The 14768-nt window shown below is 37.7% G+C and overlaps 1 protein-coding gene across 1 annotated transcript; it reads right to left on the bottom strand.

Moving 5' to 3' along the window:
• Positions 1-238: 238 nt before the first annotated feature.
• On the bottom strand, positions 239-14337 carry vwa7 (von Willebrand factor A domain containing 7). The gene is made up of 17 exons (XM_081372018.1): positions 14327-14337; positions 13332-13613; positions 12563-12799; positions 11863-11959; positions 11651-11779; positions 11075-11270; positions 8203-8378; positions 7897-8009; positions 7660-7776; positions 7111-7314; positions 6857-6983; positions 3261-3413; positions 2631-2723; positions 2249-2526; positions 2039-2175; positions 1699-1858; positions 239-1134 (listed from the first exon to the last, which is right to left on the bottom strand). The coding sequence occupies exons 2-17, from the start codon at positions 13563-13565 to the stop codon at positions 532-534; spliced, it is 3054 nt and encodes a 1017-aa protein (XP_081228144.1). The 5' UTR covers positions 13566-13613; positions 14327-14337; the 3' UTR covers positions 239-531.
• Positions 14338-14768: the final 431 nt, after the last annotated feature.

Below are 14768 nucleotides of genomic sequence, written 5' to 3'. Positions count from 1 at the left end.
TTTTATTGACGTGTTTGCACACTATATTCACTATAAGTAGCTATCACTTCTTTCATACCCTGAAAGTTACCTGGTTTTGGAATCGAAAGTTGAGGTTATCCTCATTAACTAATTTCTGTAACACAATAGGATTTCCTAGCCAAAATATTGTGGCATTGTCTTTCTTTTCTCTCTCTGGGCCATTTCACATTATGTTTCATCATGTCTAAGGGGGTAAGAACAGACATATGCCATATGTAAAAAAAGAGAAGTTTTATTGCAGCTACAGTAAAAGGTGGATTGCACACACTGCTCCATTTGGCATGTTATAAATTGTGAAAACTTGAAATCATTCAATTAGACCTACTTGTACGTTTTTGTTTGTACTAAAATGACATACAGTAGTAATACAAAATGTCATTTGAAGACCTAACAATTTCCAGAATATACCATCCCTGAGTGATAATTCTTATTTTCTGTGGCTTGTGTACTAGTATTTAAAACTAGTATGTTTTCTGTCCATTGCATCATAAACAGTAAATCAAGCAAATTTTATCTGGGATCATAGATAATAATCAATGCTGTGTGACCCCACAACATGAGAACTAGCTGTGAAGTAAATTCTCCACTGTGAGCCCTGTTGTTTTCTCGTAATGCCCTCTGCTGACTGGCTATGAGGTGACAGCGTCTCATATTACCCGCTCCATCCCACAATACAAGCTCTGCCTGAGGGGCACAGCAGCCTGAGGAATAATGCATCATTACAGGCTTCCCCTTTGTCCATTCACTAATGTTCACTGGATGATCCCCATTAACTAACTGGACTCCCTCTAGCCTTTGATGTCCATGTTCAGCTCCTGTTCCAAGGTGGTGATTATTGATTTCTGAGGTGTCCTTTTGTGGCTGTAGCAAAGGGAGATGGACTCCTCCCATGGTCTCTTCATGAAGTTGTGGGAAATGTTGTACATGTCTCTCTGTAGTCACTTCAGACAGAATGAGGGTGCCTTCTCCTTGTGCCAGCTGTATGGATGCCAGACCAGAGTGACCTCTGTCTTTTGCTACCAATGAGACTTTCCAGCTGCCCTGAGAGCACAGAGAGGGGCAGGAGGACTCCACTTGCAGAGAAGAACATGCCGGAGGAGTTTTGTCAGGCTCCTGGAATTGTCACAAGACCATGTTTAAAAACATTCACAATGTTTAATATAATAGGCTAGTAAGCCCAAAAAAGTAAGTCTTAAGTCACATTAAAAATGCATGAATGTCATTGTATTAGATGTCAAAATATCATCTCAATTTACATCTGCAAACAAATGCTGCTAAACCTGTTATCAGAACTAACTTTACTTTTCTGAACCATTTTTCACAACTGGTTATTTTTGGTGATCGGATGGAATAAGTTCCCCTTAAAGATATTATGTGGACAGCATTTATTAATCTTTCATCCATTCTCCAAACCGCTGGAGCCTAACCCAGCATCTCATGTCACAAGCAGGGGAAACACCATGAACAGATAACTAGTCCATCACAGGGTACACACATTCACATTCTCACTCACACCTACGGACTATAGTGTCTCCAATTCTCATCCATGTATTTGGATTTTGGGAGAAACCCACACAGAAACTGGGAGAAAATAAAATTCTAAAGAAATGACTCCTGGCTCAGTCAGGACTTGAACCTGGGACCTTCTTCATTATAAAATATTGTGATGGTTCTTACCTCCGGCATCACTATCAGGTGTACCACAGCATAGTTTGAGTCTGGTGAGTCTTCTGCATGAACAGTCAAAGTCAGGGTGATTGCCCTCCCTGTCTGAGCAATTTGAGGGGTCATTAGCTCAACCTCCCTCTTCACAGAGCTCCCCATACCGATAAACAGCCTAAAAAAGGATCAATAGTAAGGGACTTATTTAACATCTCTGGCTGGAATTAAAAGTACATTCATCTTTAACCAAACTAATAAATATTGATAAACATTCAGTATTTAGGTAGACATTATTTTAGTAAAAACCTGTAGTTTTTGTGTCATTTAACTGGCTCTGTCTTTCTTCCGTTCTCACCTTTGTTGGTCTCGGTGGGAGAGATACCCATGGTCATCTTCTGCTGAAAGACTGAAGTGACGTTTGGGTCCATGATTAAATATTTCAAACAACACAGTGGAGTTGTGACCTGGGAGAAGTTGTGGAGCAAAGAGCACCTGGGGACAAGGGGCAATTTTCAGTTTGCTGTTTTACATTTTGCCAGCACATTATTCTCAAATTCATTAATACCTGTAGCTGTACGTGTGTTGGTTGAATCATCTCAGTGGAAACTCTTTCGAGCAGGTTCCCCCTTCCATCCTTTCCTGAGAGACGCATGGTGAATGGCATCCTGGGAACTGAGTCTATGTAACCCACTAACTCCTCTCCAGACCAATAAGAAGATGAGGAGTTCAGCAATACCTTCTGCAGGCTCTCCCCTTTGGGTCCCAACAGTGTCACGTGACTGAATGAGGCCTCCTCATTGGGTGAGAGGCCTGTCACTGCAACCACTAAAAACACTGGGATTCCTAAGAAGAAATGTGATGCTAAGAACATAATCAAGTGTATATATATATCAACAACAATGAAAATTCAACATTAAACAAATGGCTCAGGGAACAATAAGAAAGACCTGCTATAGGGCTGCCCTCAAGTTTCCTTAGTCCTGGATGTGCCTCATTAGATTCTTTTGCAAAATAGTACAGGAAGTCCAAGCTGCTGTCACCTAGAGAACATCGGTTAATGCCAATTTGGAAAAACTCTAAGAAATTTGAAACACATTTTGTATATTCAACAAATAGAATTGAATAAAAATGTGTGTTAAAGGGTTAGTTCACCCAAACATGAAAATTCTGTCAGTAATTACTCAGAAGGAAATGAAAAGTGGAATAAAGTCGTTATTTTTGTTTGTTTTTGCGCACAAAAAGTATTCTCGTCGCTTTATAAACTTAAGATTGAGCCACTGGAGTCACTTGGACTATATTAACAATGTCTTTAATACATTTTCTGGGCCAGCAAGTTAAGGTGTCCATAAGCCTGTGGAGGAATGATCCAGCTCTCAGATTTCATCAAAAATATCTTAATTTGTGTTCCGAAGATGAACGAAAGTCTTACGGGGTTGGAACAACATGAGGGTGAGTAATTACTGACAGAATTTTCATGTTTGGGTGAACTAACCCTTTAAGGCTTAAACACATTACTTCTTTTGTTACTTAATCTTATTACTAACTTAATTCTATAAAGTTAAGACTGGCATCTTTACCTAGGATACTGAATGTAGTTGGTCCAATGGCTTTGATTGAAAGCTGCCATATACCTATCTCTAGTGGAGGCAGCAGGCTCATTCTGTATAGACCCTTAGATGAGTCCAGCATTGCTAGAGGACCATCAGTACCAGGAAGAGATTGCTGAACACCTGAGAGAGAAAGATAGATAAGACAAATCATCCAGAGCAACTTACAAATGAGGAATACTACAATGCAAGTGATTGATCCTCGGGAGACTGTAACATGTGAAGTGGCTGAATATGAAGTTCCATAATTTTTTAGAAAGGTACAAGATAGTACAGAGATGTACTGTAGGTGATACAGAGTGACGCAGATAATGAAGTGTTTTTCTTTATAAGACGAAGTGCATCAGCAGGGATACATCAAGGGATACTTCTGTCTTTAGGTGTTTTAATGAAGGTACAGTGAACATTTTGTATGGTTAATTGTAAACTTGTAAACTTGTCTTTGGAATTTCCCCTACCTCCTGACATGCATGTTTTGACTAACACAGACTATCATTCAGCAGTGGGCCCTAGAAGTCAGATTGCACTGTATCTGGCAAGTTTTCTGGGATCTCTGTATGTGCTGAGTCCCTGGTGTTCACTTCCTTTGGTAGTCTCAGGCCGCATGTATAACGGAGTCCAACTAGTAAGAGCTGTACAAATTAAACACACTCCCCTGGACTCAAGTGGGACTTTAGCGACTGACACTAGAGGCTTTAGTGTCCTTGTTAGCACGCCCGTCTGCCATGCCACAGACGCCTGTTCGAATCCTGCTCGGAGCAGTGAAAGTGGAACTGGAGGGGTTACTTTGGTGCCGTGACCCGGATGGGAATGAGGTTCAGGGGGTGATTTTAATGGAGGGCAGCAGTAAGAGCTGCGTTAGTAAACCTCACTGCTCTGGCCTCAAGAGGTGCACTAGCGGCTGACACTAGAGGCTGTACTCTTTGAGGGTCCTTGTTAGCATGCCTACCTCCCATGCAGGAGACGGCAGTTCGAATCATATGAAGGTAAAACAGTAGCAAAACTCGAGAGCTTGCTAATTTGAATGTGAGAACTTGTAAAATTAATATTTGTATTTGTAAGTTGAAATTTATACTTGCAGCTCTGATGTGAAAAGCTGCATCTGTCGATTTGCACACACAGACAATACTCAGAACACCTGTGTTTTGAATTCGAAGTTGCAGATTAATAGTTACAAATGTGTAAAGTGTCATTTACATAAACAAAATGACAGGCACAATTGTGTACTACACATTTATCTTTGTGCTTTAGTTCAGTTTCGTTGTACAACCACAAGTCGGCACTCACAACCTCTCATATCTGGCAGGTACAACTTCAAATCCTAGCGCTTTGACTTTTGCTACTCTTTTTGCGATATGCCTGTAGCAAAACTCACTCGTGCACTTGTAAATGCAGACTTGAGAGAGCAGAGTCGGGGGCGGGGCTGGGGTCGGAATGAAGTCATTTTATTGGTCGATGCCTCACCAATGAACAACGCCATCCACAATGAAAACATTTATGCTTATGTATCAGCTATTTTTTAAAACGCTTGGAAAATATTTTTATGAAATATCATTAGTTTTACTGGAATAGTTTTACAGAATATGAACGCAACGCGTTTAATTGAGACAGTGGTATTAAAAGACCAAACTCAGGAAACACCATAAAGCATACAGAAAAAAAAATTAGCACAGAATATGAACGCAACGCGTTTTATTGTACGTTTTCCTCGAACCCAAGAAAACACTTAATGAGGCTTAATGGACCAACAGTTATAAAATAAAAATTAAAAACAATAAAAAAACACATAATTTGTTACTTTATTAATAAAACACAGGCAGCGAGTTTATTTGCACTGAACACACATTTGCTTATATATGCCAATTCCATTGCAATATGAAAATGCACCTAAATTATCTGATAAGAATGTAAAATGTATACCTTGAAATGCAATGTAAGTCGCTTTGGAAAAATGTAAATGTTTTAAATATTCACCCTATAGCCTAACTGTTGGACACACAAAAACAAACAAAACATAAATAAATTATATATATACGTGTGTGTGTGTGTGTGTGTGTGTGTGTGTGTGTGTGTGTGTCTTTTACAGTCTATGGTATATATATACCAGATGGTATATATATATGGCATACGTCATATGTTTTACATCATATTCTGTGCTCATCTGCTTTTCTGTAGTATGCATTATAAGCATTGTGTCTACTGAGTTTGATAATATCGTTTATTTATTTTAATATCAGTCTAATGCATTAAGCCATGTTAGTGTTTCAGTGCACGCGGGTTTCGTGACATCATCGAACTCCCATTTCATTGGCTAGGTACCAACCAATAAAACGGCTCCTTTGACCCCCCCTCCTCCCGCCCCCCCTTTCTCTCTCACCGCTTCTGAGTTTCAAGTGCACAAGTTAGTTTTGCACCTGATATATCGCGAAAAGAGTAGCAAAAGTCAAGGCGCGAAATTTGAAATTGCAGTGACAGATTTGAGAAGCTGCAAGTGCCTAATTGAGGAAGTACCGCGAATGTGAACGTAAGATTAAACGCAAAATATATATTACAAGTTTGTGTCTGTCGTTGTATTTCTGTGAATGGCATTTTACACATTTGTGTCTACTTGTCTGCAGCTTCAGATTCAGAATACAGGTTTGTGACTATTATCTGCGAGTGCAAATTTCAACATTCAACTTCAGATTTTTATTTTACAGGTTTTCACATTGGAGCTGTGAGTGTAAATGTTCACGTACAAGTACGAATATTTATTGTACAAGTTCTCAAATTCACATTTACATGCTCTCGAGTTTTGCTACTGTTTTACCTTCATAGAATCAGAGCAGTACGAATAGAACTGGAGGAGTTACACATGGAGTCCTGAGACTGAGCATTGAGCACACGCAACTCTCCAAGTGAGAACACACTTTCAATACCAGCGCAAATACCTGTGTTTACATCCTGTTTTCGGTTGAAGTCCAAAGTAATCGATTGTCGAGTTCACACGCATAGGTTTAGTTACCTATGATCACGCGCGTGAACTCGGCAATCGATTACTTTGGTCTTCAGCCAAAAACAGGATGTAAACACAGGTATTTGCGCTGGCTTAAATAACATCATTTTTATACATATCTTTCACATCTACTGCAGTCAGATTCACTCGTGTTCACTCTGAAGGAATCACTCACATTGGCTATGCACTTGTAATGACACATCAAGGATGTTAAGAGGCTAAAAGCAGGTTTAAAACTTGCCCCATTGAAGTCAACAGGGTGAAAATTTTAAAAATAGAATAACTCGGTGTAGGCAACACCGATTTTTGTCGTTGTTCTCTGTATTGACAGCACTCCAAATGTACAAAAAAATTAGCTCAATGTTAAAATTGACAGGAGTTCTCCTTTAAGAACAGAGTGTAGCAGTGTGGTCTTTGCGACTTGGTATAGGACGTTAATCTGGTCATCAAACATCTGCAAGTTATTGGCTTAGCTGCATGTCAATGATGACCCAAGATAAGTTAATGTTCAGGAGAGCATATTTGTCTGTGATTGGTTGACTGTTTTGGTTCTCTGCATTAGTATGAGTACCTAAGGGACTGACAAGCTCACATTGTGTGAGCTGTCCAGTGATGTGCAGCATCACTTTCGTCACAGCTTTGTCCACTCTGAAGGAGTTTGATGAATCCGATTCACTCTCTGTGTGAAGCAGAGTGACCTATTCAGAGAAAGAAACATGGTTATGAAGAATTCTGTATCCAGAATCCTGACAGGACTGTATAAAATTCTTGAAACAGGCAGAGATTATTGTCTTTTGGTCCTCTTGTGTTTCCAGTTGACTGTACCTTGCTGGAGGTAGTGGTGTCTTCTACAATGGCTGACACTTGGTGGATGTCTTTGTTTGTCGTGAAGATGGTTATTCCTCCAGATATAGATGAAAGAGAGGAATACAGAGAGAATCTACCAGGAGATAAAGTTTCTCTTTTTCTTTTTCTTTTCCCGCTTTCTCTTCCTTTGAACCTTGGATCCTCAGTGAGCAAGAAGTTTACCTAGCACATGTATTGATTAAATGGAGGAAAACACTGTCCTGAACATAGTTGCCTACATAGACATCTTCTTTCTAAGGCAGCTTCCTAGCTGAAATGGAAATTCATAAATAACTGATCTGGAATATGCATCACATGTATAGCTTTCCTCTCATGAGACACAGTACGTTAGCATGCTGCTATAAGAAAACAACAGAACACTTTAATAAATAGACAGAACACACAAAGTAGGAATGGATAGTAAATTTGTAATTAGACTGAACTATTAATACTTTTCATACATTACTGAATGAATAATAGCATTTACTGTTTATTGCTTTTAATGCAGCCTGTGTGTTTTTGAGTTACCTTTGTTTGCTTCTCCAGTATGAGAGCCTGGACTGCTCTCTGTAGATGACGGTCTTTAGGAGAGGCGTCTGTGAATACAAATATCTCTGACAGCGGAGGGCTATGGGTTAGAGCCAACTGATCCACAGACAAATTCACACACAAAAGACACACAGAGATGGAGACACACTTGTAAATAATTGTGTTTAGTTGTGTTCAGTGTTTTCTAAGAATGTCATGAAGAGTCAATATGGTTACCTGAAGAGCAGAGAGACACATCTCTGGTTCATCCCCACCTCCAAGAGCCATCAGATCCTCCATGTATTGCATGAACTGATGAGGGTCATCTGTCTCCCTCACTGGCCCGAAACCTGAGATATAACAGACTTCATCATCAGTGTGCTCAACATAGAATTAAATATAAATACATAAAATTTTCTTCAGATTTTTACATATGCCAGTGGCACAAATTGTTGAAGTGACACAACAATGTTTACTAACTCAGATTAGGATTTTGTTCAGTGTTGTAATATGCTTGTAATAGGCAGAAGATATCACTCTAACCAGGGTCGTGAAAAGGCACCAGAATGAAGGTGCCAGGCAGAGTAGTGTGTTGGCTCTTTTCACGAGCCTGTATGATGGAGAAGGTTCGGAGACGTGCAGCTGTGATCTCCTCAAACATGCTGCCGGTGGTGTCAATGACGAAGACCAATGCTGGGGGCTGCTGGACACTGAAAAGCCTACAGGTTTCCACAGAATTCATCACTTATGTGTCTTGCATCTTTGGACAACTCTGTTTCACAAAACTAGAAACAAGAAAGTAAAACTTCACAGGCAGACCAATCTTTTCTCATGCACTCAATATTAAAAAGAGGTGTCATCATATTTCAATCATATTGAATCATATTTCTTGCTACAAAAACAGCCTTCTTCCACCTCAGAAACATGGCTATGCTAAGGAACATGATATCTGTTTCTGATTTCTGTTTCTGCAGAAAAGTTAGTTCATACATGCATGACCTCTAGACTAAATTACTGCAATACATTACTACACTCTAAAAAATAATTCAGTGGCTTAGTAAATATCACAGTAATAATTAACTTGATTAACTTAATAAAATCTCTGAATATCATGTACTTGATGGTTTGAGTTGAACATACCAAAATAATTGACTAAAAATCCAACAGTTAATTTTGTCTAAAATGTACAGTTACAGTGCTATGCATAAGTTTAGGCACCCATGCTAAAGTTGACTAAAAAGAGGAATAAAAAATCATCTTTTGGAAATTGAACTTAATGCCTTAATTTAAAAAATTAGGAAAAATCCAACCTTTAAGGACACCAATTTTCTTTGTGAATGAATAATGTATCGTAAATAAATAAATGTTCTTCCTTAAAATACAGGGTGCATAAGTTTGGACACCCCTATGTTAAATTCCCATAGAGGCAGGCAGATTTTTATTTTTAAGTATTTTTATTTTTTTATTTTTTAGGATACTATGCATCCTGATAAAGTTCCCTTGGCCTTTGGAATTAAAATAGCCCCACATCATCACATAGCCTTCACCATACCTTGAGATTGGCATGGTTTTATTTCAGTTAGCCTAATAGCTAGTTTGATTTGCAACTTTATCAGGATGCATAGTATCCTAAAAAATAAAAAAATAAAAATACTTAAAAATAAAAATCTGCCTGCCTCTATGGGAATTTAACATAGGGGTGTCCAAACTTATGCACCCTGTATTTTAAGGAAGAACATTTATTTATTTACGATACATTATTCATTCACAAAGAAAATTGGTGTCCTTAAAGGTTGGATTTTTCCTAATTTTTTAAATTAAGGCATTAAGTTCAATTTCCAAAAAAAAATTTTTTATTCCTCTTTTTAGTCAACTTTAGCATGGGTGCCTAAACTTATGCATAGCACTGTATATTTAAGTTTTTTTTTCACTAAAAGAATTTAGCATTTGACTAACCAATTATTTATTTATAATACACTTAATATATTTGTGAAATTTCTATACAAATATTTGAGAATGGAGAATTAAACTGATCTGTTTCAAGAACCACAAATATTACTTAATTCAAATCAATATTATTAATATATTTAACACATTCTTAAAGTCCCCGTGAACTGGAAGTTGCAAACAACTTTTCTCGAGTGTTGTGACGTATTTCCAAGTGAAACTGAATATTGAACAGAGGGCAGGGTTTTACTCTAGCGCTCTTCCTCTCCATCTTTGCTCATAGCAGACCAACGGTTTGAGGGGAGTGGTTAAGCGTTTTCAACCCAAGCCGTCAAACAGACGTCATCAGAAAAGGAACGCCATTCCTGACCAGAAGTAACTTTTCAGATTTTGATTAAAGATTACCACGGCAAACTATTTTTTTCTGTGTATTAACTTGCACAAATTAATTGTTCTCCACAAGACTAGTAATATGCGCTAACAAAGTAAATAGGTTCAATTTTGATTTCTTGTCAACTTTAAGAAATTGAGTGAAGAAAAAACAATGCTCTTAAGAAAAAACAATGCACTCTCCTGCAAGGACTTCAGATGAAGCAAACTCTGAATCAACATGCAACACTGCTAAATCGTTCTATATATCCAAATCATTTGTTCACAACATGGATTTATTACTTCAATTAGCTCATTGTTTCTACCTATATTAATACATTGTTTAAATGAATACATTGTTAGATAAATGTGTGATTTGTATATGTACATTTGTGACCCTGGACCACAAAACCAGTCACATGGTTACATTTTTGGAAATTGAGATTTATACATCATATGACAGCTGAGTAAATAAGCTTTCCATTGATGTATGGTTATAATACATCGGACAATATTTGGCCGAGATACAACTATTTGAAGATCTGGAATCTGAGGGTGCAAAAAAATCGAAACATTGAGAAAATCACCTTTAAAGTTGTCCATTTATGTTCGCAATTATGCTGCATTCACTCACAAAAATAAATGTTTTATATATTTACGATAGGAAATGTATGAAAATATCTTCATGGAACATGATCTTTACTTAATAACCTCATGATTTTTGGCATAGAAGAAAAATCAATCATTTTGACCCATACAATGTATTGTTGGCTATTGCCACAAATTTACCCGTGTGTGAGTGTGTGTACCGACTTGTGACTGGTTTTGTGATCCAGGGTCACATTTCTGAAATACGTAACTTGGACACAGTCACCTATGATAACAGATCACTCTAAATTGTGCATTTTTTTGCACACATGCATTTTCTGTAAAGCTGTTTTGAATCTATATGTATTGTGGAAAGCGCTATACAAACAAATGTGAATTGAATTGTGTCACACATGAGGTGTCTAAAGTAAAACAGAAATTCCTCTCTTGCCTCATATAGCCTATAGATCCCTTTAAGCAGTATTCAAGTTAAATTAAAGTGATCTCTGACCTGAGGAAGCTTTTGGGCCCCACCTCTTTGCGGAGGTCTTGGAGCACTCGAAGGGTTGCTGTGGTAGCCAGATGGGCAGCTTCTTTATGGAGGAAGTGATGAGGGGAGAACAGCGGAGATGTGCTGTCTTTGTTGATTCCGCCCTCAGCTCCTTGGTGACGACTACTGTCCAGAATTCCACCGTGACTGCACTTCCCTTTAAATAGCAAAACAATGCATGTTGCTTTTCTTATGCAAGTAATTTACTAAATCATTAGAATGAATCATAACTCAGTTTACCTTTATTAATTCAGCAGACATGGTTCTCTAAACTGACTTACAATTAAGGGGATCCAATTGTGCATATTAATTCATTCCAGTAATCTTATTTGTTGTTGGCATTATAAATAAATAAAATAAATAAATAAGTACATAAATAAAATCTTAAAAGTAACATTACAGTAACAAGGTTTTGAAAAGGAAATAATGTCACAATGCAAAATCTTCTTATCCTAAAAATTGGCTTCATTTTAATTTTGAGGTGAAATGCGACCAGGACATGTTTTAGTCACTCAAGTTACATGATGATGCCTATACCTGGCGGTTTGACAGGGTAGGTGCTGAAATAGCCAGTAGTCAGTAGCGGTTCTGTCTTACGAATCATTTCATCCAGGAGATTGCTGTAACAGCTAAATCTGTAGCATTGTGCACAGGTAGGGGTGTCCACTGAAAACAATAGAGATTTATTTATTTACAATAAAAGATTTAATGTGAAGAGTGACTGTTTCATGATTTTACGAAGGACTCACCTGAGGCTACAGGAACTGAAGGCTCTTCTGAGTGAAGAAGGTGGAGATAAACTTCTTGCTGACCCATCTCCACCCAGTTACTATGACTGTAGAAGTCCTACACACAAACATAGGCACAGAGTTTGCTTAATATATTTTGTATTGCTAACAATATTCTGATTAAACAAGAATCTTGTTTTACATTTTGAGGATGTTAATCTGTGTATGTGTTTTAAAGATGATTTTTTTTAAGTTAAAAATTTGATCTTTATTATGATAGGACAGTTGACACAAATACAGTAAATGATAGGAGAGGGGAATTGAATAGGGATTGGATCATGAGCAGGGACTTGAACTTGGGTTGACTCGCCTGAAGCACATTTGCATATTTCTTGGATCATTGCCCACAAGGATATAGTTCCGACATAATCTTTTATGTTAAAATACTTTATGCTATCCAAGCAAAATATAAAACTGTTAGGAAACCATTATAGGCAGATTTCCCCTGAAAGGTGTGAATACTGTGACTTTGGCACTAAAACAAAACTCCTGACACAGCATTGGCCCCACTAATGGCGTGAGATTGGGGTGGGAATATCCTAAACCTGTTTGAAAACAGTACATATTTTTACAATTCCAACTGGTGACATAGGTGGTGCAGAAGTACACACTTCACCTTTATCAAAAATAGTGTGGCTATTACATGAATGTGTTAGCCAACCTGTAATGAGTGAAAAAGCTGGCCCAGACTACGTCTAGCCCCCTGATACTCTTTAGTCCGGGTCAGCAGCACTGTCTGGCCCCAGAACTCTCGCAGCATCTGCGTGGCTCCTTCTACCCTCTCAGAGTCAAAGTGATACACTGGATCAGACCGCGTGGCGCTCAGGAAATCCATGGCAGCGTTAGCACTTGCAACCTCACCCACAGCATGCCAAAACCCCCGACCAAGCCCAGTATACTGGAACAAAAAGATCAGTGAGACTATGCAATACTCCACGCAAACAAAGGCAATAAAATCATTACTGGCTAGTAAGACTTTCGTCGCACACGCATAAACATGTAATATGGCAAATCTGCCCCCTTTTACAAAATGACACATTTACGAAGATAAATTCTTACGTGATATAATTTGAAAGCATAACAACTAAACTTTTAAGAAACATCAGGCAATCATAATCAAAATAATAACACTTATTCTAGTAATAATGACTCACAGACTTCGGGGCTCATGGATTTTAATCGCATTGCATTCGCTCGAAATTATTTGCTTAAATGTGTGAAATAATTTATAATTCCAAAAAAAAAAAAAAAATTGAAAGAATATAATTTACACTCACAACACACAGTGAAAATATCTGTGCTAAACTTATTCTCATCCTATAACTCAGTCACTGGCATGTCAAATGAAACAATTTATCAGACATTGGCAAACGACATGCATTATTTAGTCACCTAGTGCAAAATGAATCGCATATGTGCATAAAACCTACCAGCTCCTCATTATTTAAATCTTGTTGATGTTCCACCATTCTGCTCAAAGTTTCCATTGTGATGTTGAGTATAGCTTGTTCTGTCATGTACTGATGGGTGTATGAATCATAGGACAACGTAAGTACACGTGACCAGAAGTTGGGCAGAAAGGCTTGACAAATTGGCATATAGATGAACAGGACCAGGGCACATAGGTGGGTCAAAGCCGAGGAGTCCATCCCTTCACATATCATCCCACACCGGTCAAAACACCTGAACTGTTTTAGAAAGATACATCACACCTGCAAAGGATGATGAGACAGAGCTTACCATAAGGCTCAAACAAGCATATCTACAGGATGTGGTGAGCTGTTTTACCATACACACACAACTCAATCCAGCTATCTATAGCTGCAAACATAAAACATATAAAACATATATTTTGGCATATTTAAATAAATAAAGCAGTTGTGACACATCATATTAAGAATAATATATACATTTTTCAATTTCAGTTTATTTTACTCTTAAGGATTTAAACAGCAAAAAAAAAAAAAAAAAAAAAAAAAAGTGATTAATAGATTCAATCTTATTTTGATTAATAGATTGAAACCAAATGTTTGGCTTCAATGTTTCAGGCTTGCCTAAACATGATTAGTCTGGTTTTTTTTTTATGTTTTGATCTAGGTAAAACATTTTTTTGAATGCATTTTATTTGTATGTTCTTGTAAAGCCCTTTGAGATGCAACTTTTAATGTAAAATCAAGTTTATTATTATTACAGTATTATTACCATGCAGAACATTCACTATAAAACCATACAATTAAATGATTTTTCTTGATAGATTTGGGTGTGGCTTCATCCACCTGCTTTGTTTTCAACTGCTGATTAAATTGTTAATTTATTTTTGTCATAATGCAACCATACATTTCTAAGATTTTTGCAGAGTGCTGATACCAATACGCATATTATGTAATCACAAAAGAGATATAAAACACAGGTCTTTTTTTCTTACCTCTACTGGCTTCTTTCCTTTTGTGGTCTCAGTCTGGCTTTTTTCAGCTTGTTTGTGCATTTTACCATTTGACAGATTCAAACTCCAATCAGCAATCAGAAATCCTTTGTGCACATGTTGTGGTTTTACCCACAGACTGTCTACATTATGTGCAGTCTTTTGAATAACAGAAGCTGAATAACAAGTTTTAAGACTCTTGTATTTCTGGAGGTGCTCCTAAGCTAAGAAAGAGACAGAAACATGCCTGCAACCTGGTTAAGATGGATGTCCACGAGACTCATATCCTCAATGCATGTGCTTCCCTCCTTGTCTTCTTTCTCCTCTTTCTCTACAGTTTTTTCTCCCTCACTTGCCCAATTTTAGCATGCTGCATTGACTCCACACAATAGTGCTGCATATATTAAGGGCCACTGTGTCCCCCTTCCCTGCTCTTCAGTCCTGT

Source organism: Scardinius erythrophthalmus (assembly GCF_964197995.2).
Source record: "Scardinius erythrophthalmus genome assembly, chromosome: 8".
Taxonomy (NCBI): Eukaryota; Metazoa; Chordata; class Actinopteri; order Cypriniformes; family Leuciscidae; genus Scardinius; species Scardinius erythrophthalmus.
Note: the sequence above shows the minus strand (reverse complement) of the source record. Positions and strands in the feature narration are given on the sequence as shown.

Bases quoted from the DNA above. Each gene is read 5' to 3' on its own strand.
- vwa7 (XM_081372018.1), bottom strand. From the start codon at position 13,565: ATGATATGTGAAGGGATGGACTCCTCGGCTTTGACCCACCTATGTGCC. The intron at 8,379-11,074 runs GTCAGAGATCAC...GGAAACCTGTAG, and splicing joins GGGCCCAAAAGCTTCCTCAG to GCTTTTCAGTGTCCAGCAGC. The intron at 6,984-7,110 runs GTACAGTCAACT...TTCTCTGAATAG, and splicing joins ACACCACTACCTCCAGCAAG to GTCACTCTGCTTCACACAGA.